At 54.1% G+C, this 26085-nt stretch overlaps 1 protein-coding gene and 1 long non-coding RNA gene across 2 annotated transcripts; both read right to left on the reverse strand.

Annotated features, from left to right (window-relative positions):
* Positions 1-727: 727 nt before the first annotated feature.
* Positions 728-4922, reverse strand: Tmem92 (transmembrane protein 92). The gene is made up of 5 exons (XM_012948107.2): positions 4827-4922; positions 2850-2875; positions 2138-2212; positions 1824-2025; positions 728-975 (listed from the first exon to the last, which is right to left on the reverse strand). Exons 1-5 carry the CDS (start codon positions 4908-4910, stop codon positions 856-858), a joined length of 507 nt encoding a protein of 168 aa, XP_012803561.2. The 5' UTR covers positions 4911-4922; the 3' UTR covers positions 728-855.
* Positions 4923-8179: 3257 nt separating this feature from the next.
* Positions 8180-24981, reverse strand: LOC123463483. The gene is made up of 4 exons (XR_006638962.1): positions 24846-24981; positions 23843-24045; positions 22492-22653; positions 8180-8299 (listed from the first exon to the last, which is right to left on the reverse strand). It is a non-coding gene; the product is annotated as an uncharacterized LOC123463483 (long non-coding RNA).
* Between the last annotated feature and the right edge of the window lie 1104 nt (positions 24982-26085).

The raw sequence follows: 26085 nt of genomic DNA on the forward strand, positions 1-26085 counted from the left end.
GAGCAGGAAAGGATCTGCCATTCCTCTTCCCGGTAGAAGACTCCCAAGCGTCTAGAACCAAGATGTCCAGCCACGGCCCCCTCTACTGACCTCCCTCTCCCAGGAAGCTGTTTCCAGATTCTCCCTGTGGCTCCCCAACAGTCATGTGCTGACCAAACTCCAGTCTCCCAGGGAAAGCAGGGCAAGAATGGGAGGGGGAACCCCATAAATATCCTAGCAGCCCACTTCCAGATCTCCAGCACCCACAGACCGCCAAAGCATTCACGCCGCAGACACACAGGCCTCCCAGGCTGGCGGTCAGCGCACTCCAAGTCATCCCCGGGCTGAGCACGAGGCTTCCCAGCGTCCAGGGAGCTCCTGAGCTCATCTCGCTGTCACCTTCTCCCAGTCAGAGGCAGGCTCAGCCACAGTCAGCAAAACTTTAGAGTGTGTGTGGTGGTTTGTGCGTGTGTTGGGGGCAAGGTACAACGGGGTCTTCTCTGTCCAGGCAGAGTCAGAAGGTGGCTCAGAGCCCACTTATATAGAAATGCTTCCATTATATCTCAGAGCTAACTCTCCAGTCAAGACCTGTATTCGCCCGGGGACGGGGCTCTCACTGAGGTCCCCTCTAGGTATGCCCCAGCTGTGGACATTCTCTTCCTGGCCAGCCTCTAACTTGGGGTTGGGACAGATCAGCCCTCATGATAAGAAGATCCAGACCAGGCCTCAAGACAAGAGGCAGCTGGGGAAGGACAGAGGCAGAAAAAGCAGTAAGTTAAATCCAAGAACAACCCAAGACATAGCAGGGTGGGTTGAGGCTTTCCAGGCGCCCTTGAGGTCGCGGGCTTGATGCAGAAGGCACTGCAGTGAGGTTGCTCAGAAGGCTGGATTGTCAATGCCCCTCGGTGCGCAGTCACCATCAGGATCCTCGGGCCTGAGGCTGTAGGGAGGAGGTGGCTCTGTGGGAAGAGGGCCCAGGGCAGGCTTCAGAATAACCTGCAGGGAAAAGGGAATTCTTGGTCTGTCTGCTCGAGGCCTGGCTGCTGGCCATGCACTATCTGGGTAAGCAAGACAACACGGGTGGCAGAGCCCTTCACAGGGTGGAGGAACCTGGAGCTGCTGAGGCCCTCCCTGTCCCTCCCCCCCCCACCGCCCTTTTATTTTTACTTATTTATTTTTCTGATTTTTCAAGGTAAGGTCTCACTCTAGCCCAGGCTGACCTGGAATTCACTATGTAGTCTTAGGGTGGTCTTGAACTCACAGCGATCCTCCTACCTCTGCCTCCCAAGTGCTGGGATTAAAGGTGTGCGGCACCATGCCTGGCTCCCCCCCCACATTTAAAATTTGTACTTATTTACTTGTAAGGAGAGAGAGACACCAGGGCCTCCTGCACTGCAAAGGAACTCCAGATCCATGCACCATTTTGTGCATTTGGCTTTAGGTGGATACTGGGATAATAAACCTGGCCATCCAGGTATGGCAAGCAAGCATCTTTAACCACTGAGCCATGTCCCCGGTCCCACTGTCCTTTTTGCTTTAACAGTCTGGACAACAGAAAGGGGCAGAGCAGGGGCTGGAGAGATGTCTTAGCAGTTAAGGTGCTCGCCTGCAAAGCCTTAAGGACCTATGTTCGACTCTCCAGATCCCACATAAGCCAGACACACAAAGATGAGGCACGTGCAAGGTCTCACATGCCCACTAGGTAGCACAAGCATCTGGAATTCAATTACAGGGGCTGAGGCCTTGGTACACTAATTATCTCCTCTCTCAAATAATTTTTAAAAAATTAGAAACAGGAAAAGAAAGGGACAGAGCAAGTTAGGGGTCGAGAGAGATAGACCCACCTCACTGTAAGGCGGTGGGGCGTCCCAGGTGGTGGTCCAGATCCTCTCTGAGGAAGCAGCAGAGGGCTGGTCTGGGGGCCTCTGGTGCTGGGGAGACAGCATGGGGTCCTGCTCCCGCTTCCTGCAGCTGCGACAGAAACGCTTCACCAGGCCACATATGCACAAGAGGGGCAGGAAGACCAGGAATATGATGATGAAAATCCTGAGGTAGGAGACCAAACTTGCCCTGAGTGCCAGGGCCACTTGCCCCTTGCCCATGTCCATCCTGTCCCGGGTGGGGGAACCGTGCCTGCAGCAGCTGCCCCTGGACTCACCTCAAGGGACCAGAGAAGACATCTTCCTCCCGACAGCAGCTATCACCACAGCATTTGAATCCTTTGGGACAAGGACTGGTCAGGGAAGACAGGGGTGAGGAGACACTGTTGGCACCAAAGTACCAGGCAGAAGGGTGCCACCCCAGATGACACATGCCCTCAGGGACCGAGTCATTACTAGTGGGTGTGGGCTACAGCTCCACTCGACTCAGTGGGAATAACTGGGGCTGGGTTGCAGGCTCATTTTGAAACCGGTCTTGTGCAAGTGACTGCTCGGTGAAGGGCTCTCGGACTCCTCGCCTGTGAATGGGCAGTACGGGCAGGTGCGGGGCTGCGGGGCTGCTGTGGTCACACTGCGCATTTGACTCCGAAGAGATGGAGGGGAGACAGGCAGGCAGAGGGTCTTGGCTAAGCACCCTGGAGGACCAAGCCGTGAGAGGTGGCCCTCAGAGGGAGCCAGAAGGAGGGAGATTAAGCTTCAGGCCCACCATCAATCATGCAGCTACTAAGTTGGGGGGGAGGGTATCGAGAGAGGAAGTGGTGTCTTTCTCTGGTGGGAGGAGGGTGGTTCTAGCTGGAGTGGGAAACATGAAGAGGAAGGGATGGACAAGGAGGATGGAACAGGTATCTATCTGCTCCTCCGCTCGGGAAGGGAGGGCACATTCTGGGGACACCCTCCCACTGGCGGTTACAGCCAAAGTCCCGGACTTACTTCAAGAGGCTACATTTAGTCACAGTCTGTGGAAGAAAAGAGGCAAAGGTCAGAGATCAACACCTGAGACAGGGGCAGTTCAGTGCCTAGAGTGCTTGCCTAGCATATACAAAGTCCTGGGTTTACTCCCAGCACCCCGTCAATTAGGAGCGGCAGTACAGGCCAGTCATCCTGGCATTTGGGAGGTAGAGGCAGAAGGACCCGAAGCTCAAGGTCCAACTCAACTACATATTGAGATACATATGGGATACATGAGACCCTGCCTCAAAAACAAACAAACAAAAATACTGGGCCAGGCATGGTGGCACACGCCCTTAATCCCAGCACTCGGGAGGCAGAGGTAGGAGGATGGCCATGACTTCAAGGCCACTCTGAGACTCCATAGTGAATTCCAAGTCAGCCTGGGCTAGAGTGAGGCTAGGTTCAAGCCTTAATTCAGACGCTCTTCTCTCAGGTTTCAGCAAGGCTGGATAGGCGGCGCCCCCTTCTCTGACCACTTTGCTGAAAACAAAGTTTGTTAGCTCGTTTGGCTTGGATGTGTGTAGTGTGGCACCCATGCGCTCACTACAGTCGGGTGGCCAGAACTGGAACATCGGGTGTCCTGCTCCATCTCTGACCCCCACCTCATCTAGTTTTCACTGGTTTTGAGCTGGAGATTCCCAGGCAGGACCTGGGTCACAGGAACATGTGGCCACGCCCATCTGTTTACATGGATGTTTACTCTGGCTGTCCCAAGCCCTCATGCTTAACAGTTGAGCAGCCTCTCCAGCCCTGATCACCTAACTTAAAATCACAGCTGGGCGTGGTGGCGCACACCTTTAGTCCCAGCACTATGGAGGCAGAGGTAGGTGGATCTCCAAGAGTTGGAAGCAACCCTGAGACTACATAGTGAATTCCAGGTCAGCAGCCTGGGCTACAGTGAGACCCTACCTCGAAAAACAAAAACAAAAACATCACCTCTGCTCTCCTTCCCTCCGGTGCTTGACTTTCGCCCACAGCTCTTGTTATCTAACATATTACACAAGCTTTACTTTCTCTCGCCTAGCAGAATGTATGAGCGCCCCATGGGCAGGATCTTTCTGATTCGATCCCTGTTGAAAATCCAGTAAGGTATTTGCAAAATGAATGAATGAGGATTCAATGATTACCTGGTTTTGTTTCCTTGTAGCTGTTCCCAGACCGTGGGGAGGGATGTAGGTTTTGGGGACAGTCAGTAATGAGGGTTTATGGGGTCACCTCACCCTAAACTATCTGGAACAGACTACCAGAACTCAAGAGCAGGAAGCCAGTTTTGGCAAGGCCTTTACTAAAAACAAAGAGGCATTACACATCCAGTGAAGGCAAGGGTACCAGTGACCACAGGGGTTGGGGGAATCTCCCCTTTCCACGCCATCTCAAGTACTTTCTCCCCAGCTCTGTCTGTCCACCCAGTCTGCGGACAAGCAGCGTAGGTGGACCCTGAGCTCATGCTGGAACTCTAGCAGTCCCCACTTCTCGGAGAGGTGGGGTGGGGACCTCCTTGTCCCCAGGCCAAGAAAGTCCCAGAGAGGGTTGGGTTATTTCCAAGGTCAGTCAGCCCAGGAGGAACACCACTGGGGAGTCACCCCGCCCAGACATGCAGACCTCCAGCCTCGAGGTCTGACTCAGTCAGGAAGAAGCTGAAATGACAAGCTTAGACTAATATGGGGTGTGTGTGTGGGGGGGGATCAAAGTCCCCATTCAAAGAGGCCTTAGGAGTCAGAAGGGTGTGGGGGGGTCAGGTTCCAATAACGAAGCAAGCCCCAAAAGATGAGCAGCCCAAGCTTCCCCAAGGCCTCTCTCTGCAGTCCCCACCTCCACCAAACAGCCAAAACAGAAAGGAAGTTGCTAACTGCTGTGGTCACCAGGAAATCCTGACAATGGAAGGTGGTGACCGGGCTCCAAGGCAGGTCCCTTGCCCCATAGGGTCCGCCCGAAAAACTCAGCAGCTTAGCTTACCTCCCAGGCGCTCACCCGTCGGACGCCCGCCAGCACGCTGAGGAGCAAGGTGGGCGCGAGGCCAGGGACCCGGGCGTCCACCATCCTACCGTGGGGGCCCGCAGAGCTTCCGCGTGGCGGGGACGAGGGGAGGAGCGGGTGCGACCTCTCCCACTTCTCTCCACCTATGGGGCCCCACCTCTGGATGGGGGGCGGAGCCAATACACCTGGGTTGGGCCAGACTTAGAGCAGGGAGGGGTACCGAGGCCAGAGGACAGAGAGACAGGTCTTGCTTTTTAAGTTTTGGAAATTGGGAGGAGGTACAAGAGGTTGATTAAAAAAAAAAAAAAAATCACAAAATCGAGTGTGGTGGCTCACACCTATAATCCCAGTGCTGGGGAGTTAAGAGGCTGGAGTTAGAGGCCAGCCTGGGCTATATAACCAAATTCTGTCTTTATAAAAACCAAAAAAGTAGCTGGGTGTAGCGGTGCACACCGGTAACAATTTGGAGATAGAGGCAGGATCAGGAATTAAAGTTCCTTTGCTACTTCATAGTGAGTTTGAGGCCAGCCTGGGCTACACGAAACTGTCTCAAAAAAAAAAAAAACGGCTGGAGAGGTGGCTTAGCCATTAAGACGCTTGCTTGCAAAGCCAAAGGACCCAGGTTCGATTCCCCAGGACCCACATAAGCCAGATGCACAAAGTGGTGCACGTGTCCGGAGTTCCTTTGCAGCGGCTGGATGCCGCCCTGGTGAGCCCATTCTTTCTCTTTTCCCCTCTCTCTCTCCCTTCCCTTCTCTCTCTCTCAAATTAATAAATAAAAATAAAAAATACCCCCATAAGTAAATAAGCAAACAAATTAATTAGTTAATTAATAAAAAATAATTGTGGAACCAGGGCTGGAGTGATGCCTCAGCAGTTAAGACATTTGCCTGCAAAGCCTAACCACCCGGTTCCATTCCCCAGTACCCTTGTATAGCCATATGCACAAAGTGGCACATGCATCGCTTCTGGAGCTCGTTTGCAGCAGCTGGAGTCCCTGGCATGTCCATTTCTCTCTCTCTCTCTCTCTCTCTCTCTCGCGCGCGCGCGCGCGCGCGCGCGCGCGTTCTCTCGCTCTCTCTGCTTGAAAATAAATTTAAAAAATTTTAAAAATTTGTGGAACAGGGTCAAGACTGCTTAAGTTAGGCCTTGCTACCTCCCAAATCCTCTATCTCTGTGTCTCAGGCACAAGGGAGGTGTGGTGCGCCTGGCAGAGAGAGGAGAAAGCGGTGGGAATCTCCCTTCTTGTAAACACTTCGTTCAGAGAGGCGGAGGCTGAGGGAGAGGGAGAGGGAGAGGGAGGAGAAGGCGGGTGTGTGTGGGGGGATCATGGGGGGGGGATAACATGGGGTGTGTCATCCCAGTTGTGGTTTGGTCAAGAAGGGAGGAGAGGGCGGGGCCCCGTTGGGTCCCCAACACAGCATCAAGACACTATCTAGTTCATGTCCCTTCCCCTAGAAACTTTGTGGGGAACTGTTGGTACATTGCTTCACTGACCCGAAGGGGAAAAAATGGAAGCCGGGCGTGGTGGCGCACGCCTTTCCTCTCAGCACTTGGGAGGCAGAGGCAGGAGGATCGCTGTGAGTTCGAGGCCAGCCTGGGGCTGCAGAGTGAGTTCCAGGTTAGTCTGCACTAGAGTAAGATCCTGCTTCCAAAAAAAAAAGTGTGTGTGTGTGTGTGTGTGTGTGTGTGTGTGTGTGTGTGTGTGTGTGTGTGTCGGGGGGAGGGCGGGGTGGAACTGAGTCGACTTCAGCGGCCCGGCATCGCAGAGGGTGAGCCTGGGCAGGCGGGCAGGTCGCGAGCGGCGGAGGGGCGGTGCTGCTGGTCCACCCCAGGCGCGGAGCTGCCGCAGTCCGGCCGCCAGGTGGCAGCATCGCCCAGGCCTGGCCCAGCGCATCCGTGGCGCGCGGGCTGGGACCAGGGATGAGACCAGGAGCCCTTGGAGTCCCTCCCGGGAAAGCTGGCTAGGCCAGCGGGCAGCTAAGTCAGAAGTGACAGGCGAGACACGTGTGGCTGTCCGGAGATCAGCCGGAGCCTGGGGTTGGGGCGAAATGGAGGCTGTGGCTGGAGTGCTGCCTTGCCTGGCTTGGTGACCAGGGAAGAAAAGTCTCCCTGGGGAGGCTCAGGTGCCAGGGCGTGGCGCATCTCCCCCAGCATCATCACACCCGCTTCTAGGAGAAAGCGCTTTCCCCCGGCTTTTTTTTGTTTTTGTTTTTTGGGGGTAGTGTCTACCTGGAATTCACTATGTAGTCTCAAGGTGGCCTAGGACTCACTGCGATCCTCCTACATCTGCCTCTCCAGTGCTGGGATTAAAGGCATGTGCCACCATGCCTGGCTTCGATTTTTAATTTTTTTAACTTATGTATTTATTTTGTGACAGGGAGAGAAATAAAAGGAGAGAGAAATGTGCATCTGGCTTTACGTGGGCACTAGGGAGTTGAACTGGGATTCTTAGGCTTTGTGGACAAGCATCTTAACCACTGAGCCATCTCTCCAGCCCGGTTTGTTTTTTGTCCTTGCCACCGGTTCCTTAATTGCTTTGGTCCCACTTAACACTCCTATTTCTCAGGGCCCCTATCCTCCACCCCCACAGCATAGCTCCCTGATCTCTCCTGCTTTCTACTTTCTGTTTTTGATTATTTCTTGGCCCTGTTCAGCCCTTAAAAACGGAATCTTCCAGTACCAAGCCAAGTGCAATTGGGATCTGGCCCCAGAGAATCCCCTCTCTGCTCCCTGATGGTGAAGCTTGGGGAAAGGGAATGGGTGGGGGTGAAGGCATTCTTCTTGACCCTCTCCTCTATAGTTGGCCAACTACCTCCCTGCTAAAGAGGACCCAGTAATAAGAGGGCTGGACCCAACGCTAATCACACTTCTGTCTCTTGAGTGAAGCTGCCAACACCTCAGGCTTCTGGCCCTGCTGTCTCTATCCAGGCTCCACAGCACCAGTGCCGCTGTCTTGGGAGAGCTATCCCCCTGCATTTCCCATATCTGCGACCCTGACCAGGCCTGGAGCCCTCCGGAGGTATTCCTCAGGGAAGAGAGAGGGCTGATCTTCAGGGGGAGATTACTGGGGGTGGGAGGTGGGGAGTGAAATGGCAGTTGAGAGGGACACTGTGAAAGGTGCTGGAGAACTGAAGGGACACAGAGGACACCAGTGTCCCGAGAAGGTGCAAGAAGAGGTTAGTGTCCCTCCTCTCTGGGTCTTTGTTCATTTTTATTTATTTATTTGAGAGTGACATAGAGAGAGAAAGGGGGGGTGAGAATGGGCATGCCAGGGCTTCCAGCCACTGCAAACCAACTCCAGACGCATGCGCCTCCGTGTGCATCTGGCTAACGTGGGTCCTGGGGAATCGAGCCTTGAACCAGGGTCCTTAGGCTTCACAGGCAAGTGCTTAACCACTAAGCCATCTCTCCAGCCCCTCTCTGGGTCTTTGGCATCCACTTGATTCCATCTATGGTTGCCAGAAAGAAAGAAAGAAAAAACACCACCCAATTAAATTTGCATTTTAGATAAATAACAAATATTTTTTCTTTTAGTATAAGTGTATTCCATGTAATAGTTGGTGTATACTTATTTGTTGCTTATTTGAAATTCAAACGTACCCCAGTGTCCTGTAATTTTACTTGTTATGTCTGACCCTGCCCACAGCTCTAGACTATGGTAGGCACAGACATTTGAAAACAGCTACTCCACCTTCTGACCCACATCTTCTCAAAAGAGAAAGTGAGCGTGGTGGTTTGATTCAGGTGTCCCCCATAAACTTAGGTATTCTGAATGCTATATTCCCAGCTGATGGAGATTTGGGAATTAATGCCTCCTGGAGGGAGTGTATTGTTGGGAGCGGACTAATGGGTGTCATAGCCAATTTCCTCATGCCAGTGTTTGGCACACTCTCCTGTTGCTATTGTCCACCTTATGTTGGCCAGGGGGTGATGTTCACCCTCTGCTCATGCCATCATTTCCCCCTGCCATCGTGGAGCTTCCCCTCGAGCCTGTAAGCCAAAATAAACCTCTTTTTTCCAGAAGCTGCTCTTGGTTGGGTGATTTCTATCATCAATGAGAACCTGACTGCAACAGTAAAGTGGTACCAGGAGTGGGGTTTCTGCTAGACACCTGACTGTATGGCTTTGGCCTTTGGAGCTGGTTTTCAAGAGGAATATGGAAGGATTTGAAACCTTGACCTAAGAGATGCCTTGTAGTGCTGTAAATACAGCTTGATGGACTATTCTGGTCAGAGTTGAAAGACCTGAATGCAATAATAACTATGGACTGTGAGGTTTGGCTTATGAAGGTGAAAAAGAGCTGTGCCTGGACTGGGCTAACAGTTTGTATGGGAAGCTTGCTGTTATGCCTGGGTCCTGAGAAGTTATGCAGGGTTACTTTGCGTAGAAATGAACTAAAGTGAGAAAAGGGATATGGCACAGAGAAAATGAAATCTTTGGGCCTAAATTGCTGCCCATCCACTCTGAAAATTGTTCAAAAGATTACAGCCTTTCAGATTGGGCCAACTGACCTGCACTGGGGCAACAGGAAGAATGTAGACTCTTTTGAAGTGGCCTGAGTGCTCAAGGAGTGTCCTGTTCTTCAAAGTCTGCTTTATTCCCCCCTGGATTAACAAATTGGCCCCCTACTGGTATTGTGGAGTATAAGAAATGCAGGAAAGTGAGGGTCATTGAGTATGCAACGTGGTCTTGCATTTTGTAAATGGCCATCGGCAATGTGAAACAGGTTTGCTGGTTGCCTGCATGAAGACCCCATGGGGCCATGAGGATGAACCGTGGATTGCAGTGGAGACCCAATGGAAATGCCAGGACCATGAGATGGCTGCTGAGGAAAAGCTGCCAGTCCCAGATGAAGTTTTCCAGGACTGTGAGTAGCCTAATTGGAGGGGAGGAAATGGAATACCAGAGACTTGTTTGCTGCTTAGAATTATCGAACTTGGAGATTTGTCACTGGCTAGAGTTGTTGGACTTGGAGCTACAGAGTTTGATATTTTCCCTGTTTTAAATCTTGTATTTGTTGAATATTTCTTTGCTATGCCCAATGCCAGCTTTTGCAATGTGAATGTTTATTCTGTGCCAGTATGGGTTTTTTGAGGTTATTTTTTGGTATTATGGTTCAATTAAAAAATCTTGGACTATGGGGACGTATGAGCATCATTATAATTGATAAAAACTATGGGGACTTTTAAAGTTAGATGAATGTATTGCATTTTACATCATGTATGGTTATCAGTTTATGGGGGCCAGGGGCAAAATGTGGTGGTTTGATTCAGGTGTCCCCCATAAACTTAGGTATTCTGAATGCTATATCCCCAGCTGATGGAGATTTGGGAATTAACACCTCCTGGAGGGAGTGTATTGTTGGGGGCGGGCTTATGGGTGTTATAGCCAGTTTCCCTATGCCAGTGTTTGGCACACTCTCCTGTTGCTATGGTCTACCTTATGTTGGCCAGGGGGTGATGTCCACCCTCTGCTCATGCCATCATTTTCCCTGCCATTGTGAAGCTTCCCCTTGAGCCTATAAGCCAAAATAGACCTCTTTTTCCCAGAAGCTTTCTTAGTTGGGTGATTTCTACCAGCAATGAGAACCGGACTGCAACAGTGAAGTCCCTAGATTTGATTAACAGATAGAGGCCACAGGGCTCCTAGAACCTGCTTCTAGACTCCCAGGTTAAAAATAAATCTTTTTTTGTTTTGTTTTGTTTTTGTTTTTTTGAGGTAGGGTCTCACTCTGGTCCAGGCTGACCTGGAATTCACTATGTAGTCTCAGAGTGGCCTCGAACTCTTGGCAGTCCTCCTACCTCTGCCTCCCAAGTGCTGGGATTAAAGGCGTGTGCCACCACGCCTGGCTAAAAATAAATCTTATTCATTTGTTTGCTTGCTTATTTATTTACTTAGAGAGAAATAGGAACACGAAGAGAAAGAGCATGAGAGAATGTGCATGCCAGAGCCTCTTGTCACTGCACATGAACTCCAAACTCATATGCCACGTTTTGTGGCTGGCTTTACATGGGTTCTGGGGAACCAAACCCTTGAGCCTTTGGCTTTGCAAGCAAGCACCTTTAACTAATGAGCCGTCTCTCCATCTCTGGACTCCCACTTTTTTCCATATCACCAAACTGACCCTCTGTGTCCCTTCCTGCACTTGAGGAAGACTCGAGGATCCCAGAGTGAGTGGCCCCAGCACAGGAAAAGAGCTCCAGGAGTCTGTCAAGACTTTGGGACCCAGCATTTGTGTGTGTGAGGTCTGCTAGTGGCTCAGTGGGCAAGTGGTTATTCAGGGGGATGAGGGTCTCATGCAAGGACAATGCCTTCTGTTTCCCACTTGCCCTGGTAGTGGGGTAGAGGCCTCTGGCATTCAGGGGAACATGGGGGTGAGGAGACCCAGAGGTCTCCTGAGGTCTCTGCAGCCCTCTGAATTCCACACCAAATTCCAGCTGGGGTTTCCCAAGAGCAATAAAGTCCCCATGGCTTAATATGAACCCTTCTCCAGGCTGTTTGCAAAAGAAGGAACTGATTGTCTGTGTGCTCTCCAGGGGCCTTGCTGGAAGGGCCTGGAGGTCAGTCGGCCACCCACTTCTTCTCTGAGAAGGCAGCTGGAGCGCAGAGGGCAGGAAGGCCAAGTGGCCCAGAACTTGAGGGCTGAGTCATGATTAGGACTATGCAAGTCCTAAGGTCCCCCACACAGTGCAGGCAGCCACACTGCAGCCTCGGAAGCCACTGTTCCCATAGAGGAATACCTCAGTTGGCACACCTTGCTCCAGACTGCCCCCGCCCAGCCCAAGAAGGAAGAGCAAGGCTGAGTTGGGTTCCATGTAACATCCCCTCATTCCCTCATACAGTACTGGACACAAGTTCCTGCAACAGACAGTGGAGCTGGGCTTGGATCTCTTCTGAGGCTAAGATATGCTATGTGGCCTTACACAAGCAATGCGGATCTCTGCCCCCCCCCACCTTTTTTTTTTTTTTTTTTTTTTGGTTTTTCGAGGTAGGGTCTCACTCTAGCCCAGGCTGACCTGGAATTCACTATGGAGTCTCAGGTTGGTCTCAAACTTACAGTGATCCTCCTACCTCTGCCTCCCGAGTGCTGGGATTAAAGGCATATGCCACCACACCCGGCTCCCCATTTTTTTTTCAAGGTAGGGTGTCACTGTAGCCCAGGCTAACCTAGAATTCACTCTGTAGTCTCAGGGTGGCCTTGAACTCACAGCAATCCTCCTACCTCTGCCTCCCAAGTGCTGGGATTAAAGGCGTGTGCCACCATGCTCGGCTCTCTCTCTCTCTCTCTCTCTTTAGGCAAGTTCAACAGAGACAGAGCAAGCAAGCGTGCAACAGAGAGAATTGGCACGGCAGGACCTCCAGCCACTGTAATCGGACTTTGCCATCTCGTGCACATGTGCGACCTCCCACCTGCGTCACCTTGTGGGTCTGGCTTACGTGGGATCTGGGGAGTAGAACATGGATCCTTAGGATTCACAGGCAAGCACCTTGACTGCTAAAGCATTGCTCCAGCCCTCTGTGCCTCTCTCACCTCACTTGCAAGAAGAAGGGTGAGGAGTTGGGAAATAGCGCCTCCTTCCTCACACAGACTATCATGAAATAAATTGCCCAGTATCTGGCATACAGCAGTGGCAAATCAACATTGGCTGTTTTGTTTCTGGCAAAGGAAAAGGACCAAAAGTCTCTACCGTCCACCCCGCATAGAAGCAGAGTGAGTGCCCAAGAAGTAAGGGTCTTGCCTCCCTTCTCCCTTCTAAAAGAGCCCTGACCGCCCCAGAATTCTTGGCTCAGCAGCCCCCTCTGCTGTTCAATAGGTGCTCTGCACTCCACATTAGGCCAAGTAAGAGGAGGTGGGGCAGTGACTGGTCCTGGAGAATGACCTGGTGCTGACCACTCCAGGATGAGCTCTGAGGCAGAGCTCGGAGAGTCCCACCTTCCCTGGCTTGCTCCATTTGCACACTTCCTCACAGGCCTCTGATCCATGCACGCACTTCTCTGCTCAGAGAGAGAGCTCTTGAGGAGGAGAGGCCGTCCCAGTTATGACCTCCCCTCTGCCCCACTGCCACCTCCCAGGGCACCATCTTCTGTTCGCTTTGTTTCCCGGTTGCCCTGTCAGAACATGTTGCTCTTTTGCTCGTCAACCATCAGAGGCCACTGCTGTTTGGATTAAGTGCCACCTCAGGGTTCTTCATAACTGTCCCTTCTTCCGTATGTCTTCCCTGCCTCCTACTGTGTTCTAGAGCGACTCTACCCTCTCCACTCCCTTCCTGGTCTCCATCTGCGTCACTTGCTCCACCTAAACTACGTTATCCATACCCCACTCTGAAGCCTGACAAGGTCCTTCTGCCTCCTCCAGAAAGCCTTCCTAGACTTGAGTCTTCCTGCAAAAATAGTCTCGGTGGCCCTGCTTGCTCCCACCCTCCTCCCGTGCCTCTCTCATGGTCCTCACCCTCCTCCCATAAAGATACGTGGATGTCCTCATGTTCCCACCAGGCCGTGGGCGTGAGGGCAGCCAGCTCTGATTAAGTCTTCATTCCCCATGGCTTTTTATTTTATTAGATATGGACATATTTTGTATGTAAACATTGGCTTATTTTTTAAAAGATTTTACTTTTATTTATTAATTTGTTTGTTTGTTTGAGACAGAAAGAGAGAGAGAGAGAGAATGGGCATGCCAAGGCCTCTAGCCATGGCAAACAAATGTGCCACAATGTGTACCTGGCTTAGGTAGGATCCGGCGAATCAAACCTATGTCTTTAGTCTTCACAGGCCAAGTGCCTTAACTGCTAAGCCATTCCTCCAGCCCATCTTTTTCTTTTCTTTTCTTTTTTTTTTTTAATTTTTATTAGAATTTTCCATGATTATAAAAAAAAATCCCATGGTAATTCCCTCTCCCCCACACACACTCCCCCCCCCTTTTTTGAGGCAGGGTCTTGCTCTAGCCCAGGCTGAACTGGAATATACTATGTAGTCTCAGGCTGGCCTCAAACCCACAGTGATCCTCCTACCTCTGCCTCCCGAGTGCTGGGATTAAAGGTGTGCATCACCATGCCCTGCCCCATGGTGTGTTGTTCCAAATAAACACAGCAATGACTGGCGGAGTGTTCCAGGGTCAGAGGCCAGATTTCTCCCAGAAAAAGGGAATTCAGTCCCAAAGTCCTGGGTGATAGGCCCTGGGCTTTGGGGTACAGACCGACTCTACTGGTTCTGTGCTTGGGGGTCTTCTGCTTCTTGCCCTCCAGTGGTATCTTTGAGCTTATGCATCCCTCTTTCAGTAAGATAGCACCCTAGGGATGGAGCTACCCTGCGGTGGGAAGGCTGTGAGAACGTTCACTCCCGGTTCACCTTCGCCAGGGACTGAAAGACAGCCCGGGGCTTGCAGTGGAACTTCTTGGCCTCAGCACCAGGGTCTCAGCCTTCTTCCTGGACTTCCTGTGACTGCGGAAGCCTTCCCTCTAGGGTGAAGCCTATGGAGGTAGAGTTCTGGAAGTGACCCCAAGTGGGAGCCACCAACCTTCTGGCCCAGTGGCTGGAGGGAGGGCCAGCCACCTGACGATTAGCAGTGCAGGGAGCTTATTATCCTGATGAGAGGGTTGAAGGGAGCAGACTAATGCTCACTTTCCCCAAGGCTTAGCAGAGACAAAAACTGGCCTTTGGAAACCATCACCCTTCTAAAGTGCAGGTTTCCGGGGCGCTGGCCTGGGCCAAAGAGGAAGGCAACCTCGAGGAAATGAGGGTGGGAAGGGGAAAGGGTTAGCTAATGAGCTTTGGCAGGCTGAAGAGACGGAGGCTGAGCTAACACTGGAGGATCTGGAGTGTCCCCAGTCTCCGCCCCCCCAACTCCTCACACACCCCAGCAGCTCTTCCGGCCTGCAGTCCCCTCTACACACCGTTTATTCCTTGGGGCAAATCTATAGCCAGAAGAAGCAAATAATTTGAGGTCCCCCAGCACCCCGCACTTTCCAGCTGAACACCATTTGTGGTTCTGTGTTAGATCCAAACGTCCAAATTTTACCAGGGCTACTGGTCACACTTACAAGATCTTAGCCCCAAGGATGTGGCGACTCAGGGCAACCCCCCTGTGAGCTGTGTGCGAGAGAGAGAGAGAGAGAGAGAGAGAGAGAGAGAGGGAGAGGGATCTCCTCAATGGTCTGAGGACTCAGATTAGGACCGGACACAGGACAGCCTGGGAAACCCTGAAGACAAAAAATGAGCCGGAGTTGGGCGGAGGAAAGAGGCGGGCCCAGATCGCATTCTTCCTTCCATGTGGCTCCTCCAAGCAGCCACATCATCTGGCTCCCAGCTGAGGACAGACTTGGCTCCGGCGGTGCGCACGCACGCACGCACACGTGGGATGGAGCCTGTACGCGAGTACATTCGTGTGCACGTGCCGTGTGCACCCAGCCCCCCTCTGCTGACGTGGCCCCCCTGCACCCTAGCCCAGCCGAGCTTCCTTATCTCCAGGCAGGACTGGCTCCAGGATCCCCGCTCCGCAGTGGCCCTGTTAGCGCCTCCCGCTCCCTTGTTAGCGCCTCACAGCCCCTCTCCCTGCGCCGGCCCCGCGGGCCCCCCCCGAGAGGCCCGTGGCTCGCAGCCCAGTTCTCGCCTTCTGATTCCACTCCAGCTTCTACTCTTTCCGCGCTTGGTTCGCCTCCCACGTCCCGAGCCCTCCCTGCCCTCTCTTCTCCCCTTGTCCACGTGGAGAGATTCCTGGCCCAGCAACCAGCCCGGGGGTGAAGTCATCCCCCCAACAGTTCAGCAGCGTTCTTCCTCTAAGCTGTGCTTGAAAGATCGGGATGCGCATAAAGTGACCCCCACCCACCTGCTCTGCCCGGGAAGGGACCCCCAGTGGCGCACATGTTTGGGAGGCAGTTCTGCCCCTCACACATCACTGACAGTTGAGGGTGGGGGAAGGCTTCAGGTAGACATGTCCCTTCCGGGGCTCACTCCCTTCCAGACCGCCGTGCCCACCCCCGTGGAGTGGGACAGGGTGGTCCTGTGCCCAGAGCCAGGTTGTCAGGCGTCGGGGACGGCAGGTTTCCTCTACCGAAGGGCCCCTTCCCTTTGGGCTTTGATGTGTCTGTGAGAGTTAGTAGAGGATGTTTGGCTTTGGGGCTCCGAGCCAGGATAAACTCCTTCTGCCTGCCTCTGCCTGCACAGCCAAACCGCTGCCTCTTGTCCAGGCTCCCTCTTACCCCAGCTCTGGGCTTGGCCTCCTCCAAGGCCAGCTGCCCAGCCGGCCTGTTGCGGTGGGCACAGACTGGCTGCAGTTATTGAAACAGGGTATAGGCCCTATGAGGCGGTATGTCTTGACTCCCCACACCACCCCCCAACACTGGGAACCTGCCTGCCAGGAGACCAGGCCTGTTCCTGGTGGGGGATGAGAAGTGAGAGCCCACTGCCAGTAGCAGTGAGGGTGAGATACGGTGTGGGGCGGGGGTGTCTGTGTGGAACGGCCTGCATAGGCTGCAGCCCTTCCAGATGGGCTGGCTCCAGATGTGGAGGTGACTCAGCCCGGATGGGGGGGAGGTGGGACTGCAGGATGCGAGGCCCAGGGCCACTGCCTGCCCTTGCTGTCTGTCCTCTAGCCCCCTCTTCCTCAATCTAGGGGGGGTCAGAGGAATGGGAGTTGAGAAAGACCCAGCCAGGAGATAGAGGAGGAGAAAGTGGGGGAGTCATAGAGCCAGAGAAAGGTGGCACAGGAGGTGGGTGGGAAGATAGAGAGGGAGAAGGGCCGGGAGAAATCCAGGGCTGAGATGTTGCTTTCCCTTGGGTCTACTTTAGAGTAAGGCCCTGGAAGGAGGGCATGAGGGCGTGTGTGGGTGGGTGCGTGCGCCCGCATGTGCGTGCCCATGATCTCACAGCTGGCGCATAGGCCACACGTAGGAAAGGGACCATGTTGACTGAGCGGTGTTGGGAGTACTGGTATAAGCCAGATGCTGGGGCCTAATGCGTATGTTGGGCATGGCGGGGCAAAGGGTAGAGCCTGGTCTACGGGTCCATATGGTGCAGAAGGAACGCGGAGACTATGTGTGTTGTAGAGTCACTGGCTCTAGTGGGCGGGGGCTGTGACAGATTAAGTCAAGTCCTTGTGTGTCCTCAGACACTGAGCCCTTCTCCCCGGGAGGGAGAGGCAGAGGCATCCAGGCACCCTAGACCAGGGCATCAAAGACCTGACACTTCCATAGTCTCCCCAGAATGGAGGAATCCTGGAGTGTAGCACCCAGCCTCCTGGAGCCGAGAGTCTCCTGCAGGTCTCAGCAGGCAGAGCTCTCCTGAGGGGTGGCTGGGAGCCCCTGAGCTTGGGGCCGGGGCTTTGTGCTCCGAGAGCTGCAATACCCAGCATGTTGCTGGGCTGGGCACAGCTCCCCGGCCCGCCCAGCTCCACAGAGCTGCTGTCCTGGCTCCCTCTTTGGCCTCCAGGTGGGTCTGCTGGTGGAATTACTGGCCACTCCCTGGAGGGGCCCACCTGTGCCAGCCACCCAGGCCAGGGTAAACAGGGCACTAAGTGTCTGGGCGGGTGCCGGGCGGGCTGGGCACTGCTTCTTCACACGGAGCTCGGCTCCCGGCCTGGCTGCATTGCATCCTCCAGCCAAATGACAGGTCGGATGCCACAGGCCTGTAAACAGCATTTTCTGGGCAGCTGAGGGTGGTGGGGGAAGTGGATGTTGGAGGCCATCAAGCAGACAGATAGATAATCAAGTTTAATCAGGAGACCCTGCATGTCACATCCTGGGGGCGGGGGCTACTGTGCTTGTCCTCTTGGCTGCAGGGGTCCTCACCACTCAAGAACAGTGTGGTTGAAGCTTCTGGTTCCCCAGCACACACACACTCATAACACATACTATCACAAGCCCTTGGCACTGTACACATACCCAATGTACACACCCAAGCCCGCAGCTCCTCCCCCAGACTCTGCTGGGAAGACACACACCCTCATCTCTTTTTTAAAATATACTTTTTAAATTTATTTTCATTTACTTGGGAGAGAGGGAGAGAGACAGAGAGAGAACGGGCATGCCAAGGCCTCTAGGCACTGTAAACGAACTCCAGACACATGTGCCACCCTATGCATCTGGCTTACGTGGGTCCTGGGAAATCAAACCTGGGTCCTTAGGCTTCACGAGCAAGTATCTTGACCACTAAACCATATCTCTAGCCCACGCACCCTCGTCTTTGGAGAGGATTCGGCCAGCTGCCCTGTGCATGCATAATCCCTTTTCACAACACAGGGTTCAAGTCCAGATACACCGAGCCCCATCGCCTTTATGGCAGATGAATTTGGATGTGTACATGGCACTCCACACCCTGTGATGCTGCCACCTAGGACAACACCCCCAACCCCCACCACTGTCTTCATCCTTTTTATTGCTGGGACACCGGCTAGAACGGGCATCCTTGGGCTACCTCCGCCTCTCTCCTCCCTGCCTCTACGGACACTCTTCCCCTGCCCACTTTCTGGACTGGGTATGTCAGGCTCCCAACACACAGGACAAGGCCTAAGGGAGAACAAGAAGAGGTAGATGCTGAACTTAGGGGAGCCAGGCCAGCTGGGGAGAGGGTGGTGAGCAGGTACCTGGCCCAGCCCTCAGCTGCCTGTCCTGGAAAGAGTAGAGGGTTGGAACGAGAGGCATTGTCAGGACTGCCCTGGCCACAGCTCCTCCAGCACTGCTCCACCCCCAGGCTCAGTGGGGCTGAAAGCAGGGGAGAGTGGCCAGTGGGCATCAGACCAGTGTCCAGGCCTACATACTCCATGTTGATATGGAGAGACTGTTGCCCTCCTCATTTCCCTCCGTTATTATCCATCTCAGCCTCTGTCTAGAAGCTTCACTCTCTCTCCACATTCCTGGCTCTCTGGGTCGTTCCCAGAAGGGATAGTGGCTTTATCCAGGGAGGCCTTGGCCCAAGTCTATGACCTCAGAATAGTCATGCCAACTCTCCCCTTCCTTTGCCTAGGTCTCCCCAGAATGTCTCTGTATCTGGGGTCCTTGGAGCCAGGGTCTGTTCTGACCTTGCCAGATGGTATGGGAGGTGGACACGATCAGATCTGCTGCCTCAGCAACCAGGGACTGAGGGCAGATCTCATGTTTGTCTGTCTGTCTGTCTGTCTGTCTGTCTGTCTCTCTCTCTCTAATCCCAGAGAAGGCAGTGCTTGGGGAACCCAGAGGCTGGGTTCAATCTATGGAAAACCAAATGCCCAGTGTGCCTGGGACAGTCCCGGTCTATGTCACAGCCTGGTGTTATTGTTAACAGTGCCCCCACTCCCCCCCTCCGAGTATCCTGTGGCATATAAATTATGCCACAGCCCAGCAGACCCTGGCAGGTCATATCTCCCAACCCCCACACCCCATGCCCTCCTGGAAGAGCTGTGGCGCCTGGTTGGGCCTCACCCAAGGAGAACGGGCCAGACAGCACAGAGGGCAGCTATATAAATAAGCCTTAGGAGGGCAGCATTGAGTAGGGAGGGGCTGCATGCAGGACAGAGAGGAAGACTGTGGTTGTCCCCAAGCACCGTATAATTTTGGATTTATTTTGGGGCACTCTCTCTGGCTCTGGGTGGGGCTGAGGCTAATTTAAGAGTTTAATGGATTGGGGAAGGAAGAGAGGGAAACCCTTCCATTCAGGCTTGGCTGCAAATGGAGGTTCCTTCCCCAAATCACTGCTGACCTTCAGGGTCCCCCCTGGCCCCCCCAGCATCTCTCCTTCACCAGTGGGCAGCTATGTGAAATCTTTTCCAAGGTGTGGGGGTCTGGGTCACAGGTCAGCGCTCCTCCCACCCTGAGGAACAGGAGCAGCGGGAAGCAGCTGTTCTAGAGGAGCCTGAGATGCCTCAGCTCTTGGTACAGATGTGCCTTCCTCTGTCCTTCCTGAGCCACCGAGTGCTTCCAACCTGATGAAGGTGGCTCAGGTTCGGCCCCAGCCTGAAGGAGGAGGCATAGGTTCTCCTTTAGTCTGATGGAGTAGGCTCAGGCTGTTTTATTATTATTATTATTATTGCTATTGTTTTGTTTTGAGGTAGTGTCTCACTGTAGCCCAAGCTGACCTGGAATTCACTATATAGTCTCAGGGTGGCTTCAAACTCATAGTGATCCCCCTACCTCTGCCTCCCAAGCGTTGGAATTAAAGGCATGCGCCACCAAGCCCAGCGTAGGCTCTGTTTTTAAGGAGCCTTTGGTCCAAACAGAAGACATGACACAGGTCCTGTCTTCAAAGGACACTCCCTCCTTAGGACTGCTCCTATCGTGTGCTTAATTTTTATTTGCTTATGACTGTGTCCCAGTTGGAATTTCAACCCCTTCTTTTGGACTTCAGTCTGTCTCACAGTGTCTTGGCACTTGCATACCACAGAACAGGAACTAAAAAATTCATTTCCTAAGCTGGGTGTGGTGGCACATGTGGAGGCAGAGGTAAGAGGATCACAGTGAGTTCGAGGCCACCCTGAAACTACATAGTGAATTCCAGGTCAGCCTGGGCTACAGCGAGACCTTACCTCCAAAAAACAAAATTTAGGGCTGGAGAGATGGCTTAGTGATTAATTGCTTGCCTGTGAAGCCTAAGGACTCTGGTTCGAGGCTCTATTCCCCAGAACCCACATTAGCCAGATGCACAAGGGGGCACACACATCTGGAGTTCGTTTGCAGTGGCTGGAGGCCCTGGCAAGTCCATTCTCTCTATCTGCCTCTTTCTCGCTCTGTCTGTCACTCTCAAATAAATAAAAGTACCAATAAATAAATAAATAAATAAATAAACCAAAATTTAGCTGGGCATGGTGGCACATGCCTTTAACCCCAGCACTTGGGAGGCAGAGGTAGGAGGATCACTGTGAGTTCGAGGCCACCCTAAGACCACATAGTTAATCCAGGTCAGCCTGGGCTAGAGTGAGACCCTACCTCGAAAACCAAACCAAACCAACCAACCAACCAAACAACAACAACAAAAAACCCACAAAATTTAAAAAAAAAAATCATTTTGGGCTGGAGGAATGGCTTAGTGGTTAAGGCGTTTGCCTGCAGAGCTAAAGGACCTAGGTTCAATTCCCCAAGACCCACGTTAGCCAGATGCACAGGGGGTGCATGCACCTGGAGTTCATTTGCAGTGGCTGGATGCCCTGGCACACCCATTCTCTCTCTCCTTCCCTCTTTCTCTGTCAAATAAATAAAAATAAAATATTTTTAAAAATCATTTTCTGATTGAATGTATGAACATGAATGAATGAGTTGAATGAATGATTGAAGGCACTGAGGCAACACCAGTTACCCTGGGGCAAGGAGTCATGGTGGACAATCAAGTCTCTTGGCCTCCAGGCTGGTATGATGTGGCCCCTTCACCTTGCTGCCCCTCTAGTCACAGTCCTGGGTCATGAGCCACCCTGAGCTGTGGGCTGCTGTATGCTAACCGCTTTCTTCCTTCCACCTCTCCTCTCCCTCCCTCCTTCCTCCCCTCCCCCTCCCCCCTTTGCTACTGTCAGCATAAGACTAAAGGATTGTTCTTCCAGGCTCCAGTCAGCTACTATGGGAAGCCCGCCTGACCCTCTGCTGCATCCACGGCTCCTTGCGAGGGCTTCCCCGCGCGCTCTGGGCCTGTCGCCCATGCTTTAGGCCTAAGTGCCTGGAGGCCAGACATTCCTGTAGATGTCCACAGAGCCTGGTGCCTCACAGGGGTTCGATTAGGGAACCAGTGAGGCTGAGGGGGCCCTTGCTACCCTTGCTCCAACATCTGGGAGCTCTAGCATGTCTCTGGTGGGAAGTAGACATGGTGGTTGTAGATGAGGCAGTGATCTCAGGAGGCAGGACAGGAGATGGAAGCTGAGTGGATGACGTGACTTGAACGTCCCATGGAGCAGAATTGAGCAGAGAGAGTGACCTGAAAGAGGCCAGGGGAAGAGTGAGGGGACACGGAAGAAGGGGGTGGTAAGGGCTGGGGTGACAGATGGAGACAAACAAAGGCTAGATCCTCCTCAGGGGCCTCAGTGGCTCTGGCGAATCTTTCTTCAGTTCCTTTGGGAGCCATGCCTGCTCCCATCTTTCCCAGGGCTTGGGTGGGGCCACCTCTCCATGCTTTCTCCAGGGAGCCTTGTCTGTCCAGCCTCCTTGTGGACCTCCCCACTTGGAATCTCAAGCCCATTAGTTAGATACACACACTAACTACCTAGCCAGACGTTCAAACCAGAAACCTGGGAGCTGGCCTTGGCAGGAGGGAAACCCCTCATCCCTCCTCCGCCAGAGTCCCCTGGCTTCCGTCTCGTACATCCACCAGTCTGGTCACCTCTTTCCACCTTGTTGCCATGAACCTGGCCCTGGCCCACCGTGGCCTTTCACCTAGACCTCAGTGGCAGCCTCCTGGGTCGCCCTACCTCGTACGCTGACCACCTTCCAACCCTTGCTCACACCTCGCGCGGGCTTCTTAAAACGACCCCCAAGGGCGGCAGGCTCCCACTCGGCCCCATCGCTGCCCACTGCTCCACACTGCCCTCTCCCAGGCCCCGCTGGCTCTTGCAGATGCTGTTGCCTCGGGCACAACGTCCTACCTCCTGGCTGTCACGGATCTATCTTCCCGTGCTCTTCTCCAGAGGCTGGGTCAGGGCCTTGTCCGGGAGCTGCCCCATTCCCCACGCCCAGCACGCGAGTGGTTCCTCACTCACCTGGAAACTCCACCGAGGCCACGAGGGAACACGGAGGCCCGGGCCACAGCAGGCCTTGCACCGTCTTATCCAGGAGAGATCTCAGGGCAGGAGAGAAGACAAGAGATGGCTGCCCCCGGTAAACTGCACCTCCGAGGCAGCAGGGAGATGAGGGTCCAGGGTCTGCAAGGAGCAGGAAGCCTTGCTTGGGGTTGGTTAGTGGGGCACTGGGGTCAGGGTTGAAGCTGTCTCATGCTTTGCCTTGGGGGAAGCCGACCTCTCTGGGTGTCACAGAGAACCAGCCTCTAAGCAGGGTCACGACTGTGCCAGCTGCCCCTGACATTTTCAGCAGTAGCCAGGGTGGCAGCGGGGATGGGGGCGGGGGATTGAGCTAAACACCAGGGAGCAGATGTGGCATCTCACTTCTGTTTGGAGCCATTCAGGGAGAAGGATGCTGCCACAACCGCGCATGCGACTTTGTTTTTCTACCTTGGCATTTTACTTCCTAGCCCCCACAATGTCCCTGTTTCTTTACTATCAAGCTAATGCTTCCAACCCCCCCTTACCACTGAGAAAGCAGGCACTCTGGGAAGGGAAGGTGTCCTGGGGCCTCAGCTACTCTGGCCCCTCTTCCTGGCCCAGCTCTGCCCTCCACAGACCCACTGAGCAGTTCATGAAATGGGTTGGCACACCACCATCCCTGTCCTTAAGACAGTGTGTGACAGAGGGTGTGAAGACGGAATGGTTCACGTATCAGGAGGAAGGTGCCAGGCTGGATGCCTGGGAGATGGGTCCCTTCCCAGGCCCCTTCTTCTGGGGTTGCAGAGGCAGGAAGGAGCTGCCAGGTCCTCCCTGGACCTCCTGGGAGCAGGTTGGGGGCTGGGGTCTTGCAGCCCCCCTCCATCCCTGGCTCGAGGAAAGGGTGAGCTCACATTCAGGGCCAGGGCCCAGGCCCAGCCAGCGGGTAGAAGACATAATTAAAATGCCAGAGGTTAGGAGGTGAAGTTACAGTGGAAAGAATGAAGCCACAGCGTGGCTGCTCCGGGCGCTGCTTCTCCCACCCGCCCCATGCCTCTGCCAAGCCCACATTCGATTTTTATTTCGGGAGCCGCCAGCGCAGCACTTGGGGGGGGGGGGAGCAGAAACCTCCCTCCCTGCCCGCCCTGCCACGTCTGGAGCTGGGGCTGTGTGTGGAGGGGAGAGCCAGGGGAGGGGGGACCAGGGAGTCACACTCTGCAGAGAGAAAGCCCCCAGCTCTTCCCTGGGTCTTTGCTCTGGCTGAGGTGCTCACTTGGGTACATGGAAGGGTTCTGACCCTAGTCTTGTTCCCCCCCCCCCATGTCTTTCTGTGTGACTCTGAGAAAGTTCCTACCCTTTCTGGGCGATGAGCGGTTTCCAATGGGGCTCTACATAAGCATCTGTAGGCCACTGCAGACTGGAGCCTGGGGCCAGCTCGGTGTTCCCGCTCTCTGCCTTCTCCCCGGCCCATAATACAGTCCAGATGGTGGCTCCATCGGAAAGCCCGCCGAGGCAGCAGATTCCAGAGAAAGTGGTTGGGCTCCTCGCTGCAGAGAGCTGGGGAGGGGGCCAGGGCCGAGGGGCTGGGAACACGGAGTGTGTGTGAGTGTGTGTGTGTGTGTGTGTGTGTGTGTGTGTGTGTAGGGGTTGCTGGCTCCATAGAGGAGGGAGGATAAAGGAGTCCCCTGAGATACCTTGCTGCCAAATAAAAGCCAAGGACAGCATCTAGATAGAGAGGACAGGCTTAGCCACAGAGGGTCTCCTGGGCTCCAGGCTCTGCCTAGTGTTCAGCTTTGGGGAAATAGCCAAGCCCCTGGGTTCAAATCCTGTCCTTGTCTCAGAGAGGCCGTGCAACCCTTGATGAGGGGCTGACTTCAGAGCCTCACTTCCCTCATCCATAAAATGGGTTGACTAACGCTGCCCCTAGAGTGGTTATGACAGCGACCAGAATCGGGGTACAGAAAAATGCCTGGTGGCAGGTGAGGGTCCTTCTAGCACCCAGCTGCTTCCTCCGTGCATGGGGAGAAAGCCTGCCCCCAGTCTACCTCAGAGCCCTCCTGCTGAAGGTTCCCTGGGGTTCCTTCGTGAACTCCCAGGAGACATCAAGTCACCCTTTGACACTGTTCTGGGGGTCATCCTGGGGAAAGGAGGGTGGTCCAAGTAAGGCTGACCCTGGGTCTCTCTCACCTTGGGACAAGTGGGGATCATGGGGGGTGGGGAGGGGAGGCTCACCCTGGGTCTACAGAGCCACGTTGGAGAAAGGGGGGGGCAGGGGCTACAGGAGGGGGCGGTCTTTCTCCAGCCAGACCCCTCCCACCCGGACTTCCCAGCCAGGCCAGCCTCCAGGCCACACTTACCCTCTCTGCCTCTGCAGCGCTGAGCTGAGCTGAGCGGGAATGCTTCGATTTTTCCACCCCAAGAGCCAAGAGCAAAATGAGAACCAAATCCTGCCTGAATACGCCGGTCCTCTTCCTACCCCTGTGGTGAACCAGTAGTGGAGACAGTGAGCCCAGCCCTGTCCCCATCCCCCACCCCCTGCACCAAGACCCCAGGAGCAGAAGACTGGGGGGAGGGTCGCAAAAGGGAAGAATCCTTGCTGTCTTACTCTCACCATGAGGTGGGACGTCTGGACTTATTGCTCCCCACGCCCCACCCTGGAAGGGAGTCTCTCCACTGAGCCACTCCATGTCTCTGGGCTGGGGCCTCCATGTCAGAGAGGAAGGGACAGGGTTGGACCTGGATGTAACCATTGTGGTCAGAGTCCTTAGTTGAAGTCCCCTCCCACTTCCTAGACCTCGGCCCCTCCCATCACTGAGCCCTCTCCCCTGGGAGCCCCGGTGCTAGCCCCTCATCCCTGCATCGTGCCTTCTTGTCTCCTGTCATTCGTGGAGGGGTCCCCAAGTTGGTGAGCTCATCTCAGAAAACAGAAGCCTCGCTGGGAAGCAACAGTCTCTCACCCATGGCCCTGTGACCTGATGAGCAGACCCTGTGCCCCTAGTACTATGGGTAGTGTCCCCTCTTGCCCAAAGTCCATCTTCTGCCAGGCTCAGGGCCCCACGCGTCCACCTCCACCATCTGCCACACCCACATCTTCTCATGTAGCCCACACCTCCCACTTGATGAATCTCCTTCCTGCCCGCATGCCCACGCTCCAGTGACTCTCACCTCCCGCAGGCCTGAACCTCTCTGCTCGCTCTCCAGGTTCTCTCTCTCTCTCTTTCATTCTCTCTCTCTCCTCTCTCTCTCTCCAGCCACTCCTCCTGTGGGGAGCCCTCCACTTTCACTCATGGCTCAACTTGCTCTAATCGAGCTTACAGTTTGGATCCATGGAAAAGGCCACGGCCAAGGAAAAGGACAAAGTGGAGACGGAACAGTTTCCAGCCGCTGAAGAGCCCCCCCCCCCCTTACAGACTGTGGAGGACTAAAACCCTGATCTTCCCCTCTCCGTGGCACTGTGACTTCTGGCATGTCGTCTGTGCCCAGACATACCCCCTCCCCCACCAGAAACTCAGAAAAGACCATCTGGATTCAGGAGCCTGTTCTCTCCGCTTTGGATCTCTCTACGGCACCTTTATCTCCAGAAAGGCATCACTGGCT

This window comes from Jaculus jaculus, chromosome 9, assembly GCF_020740685.1.
Source record: "Jaculus jaculus isolate mJacJac1 chromosome 9, mJacJac1.mat.Y.cur, whole genome shotgun sequence".
NCBI classification, from domain to species: Eukaryota; Metazoa; Chordata; class Mammalia; order Rodentia; family Dipodidae; genus Jaculus; species Jaculus jaculus.

What these genes read in the sequence shown, in the direction of transcription:
- Tmem92 (XM_012948107.2), bottom strand. Translation starts at nt 4,910, where the DNA reads ATGGTGGACGCCCGGGTCCCTGGCCTCGCGCCCACCTTGCTCCTCAGC. An exon ending in ACTAAATGTAGCCTCTTGAA is followed by an intron (nt 2,213 to 2,849) that starts GTAAGTCCGGGA and finishes TTCCCTGACCAG; the next exon opens with TCCTTGTCCCAAAGGATTCA. An exon ending in GTCTTCTCTGGTCCCTTGAG is followed by an intron (nt 2,026 to 2,137) that starts GTGAGTCCAGGG and finishes CTCCTACCTCAG; the next exon opens with GATTTTCATCATCATATTCC.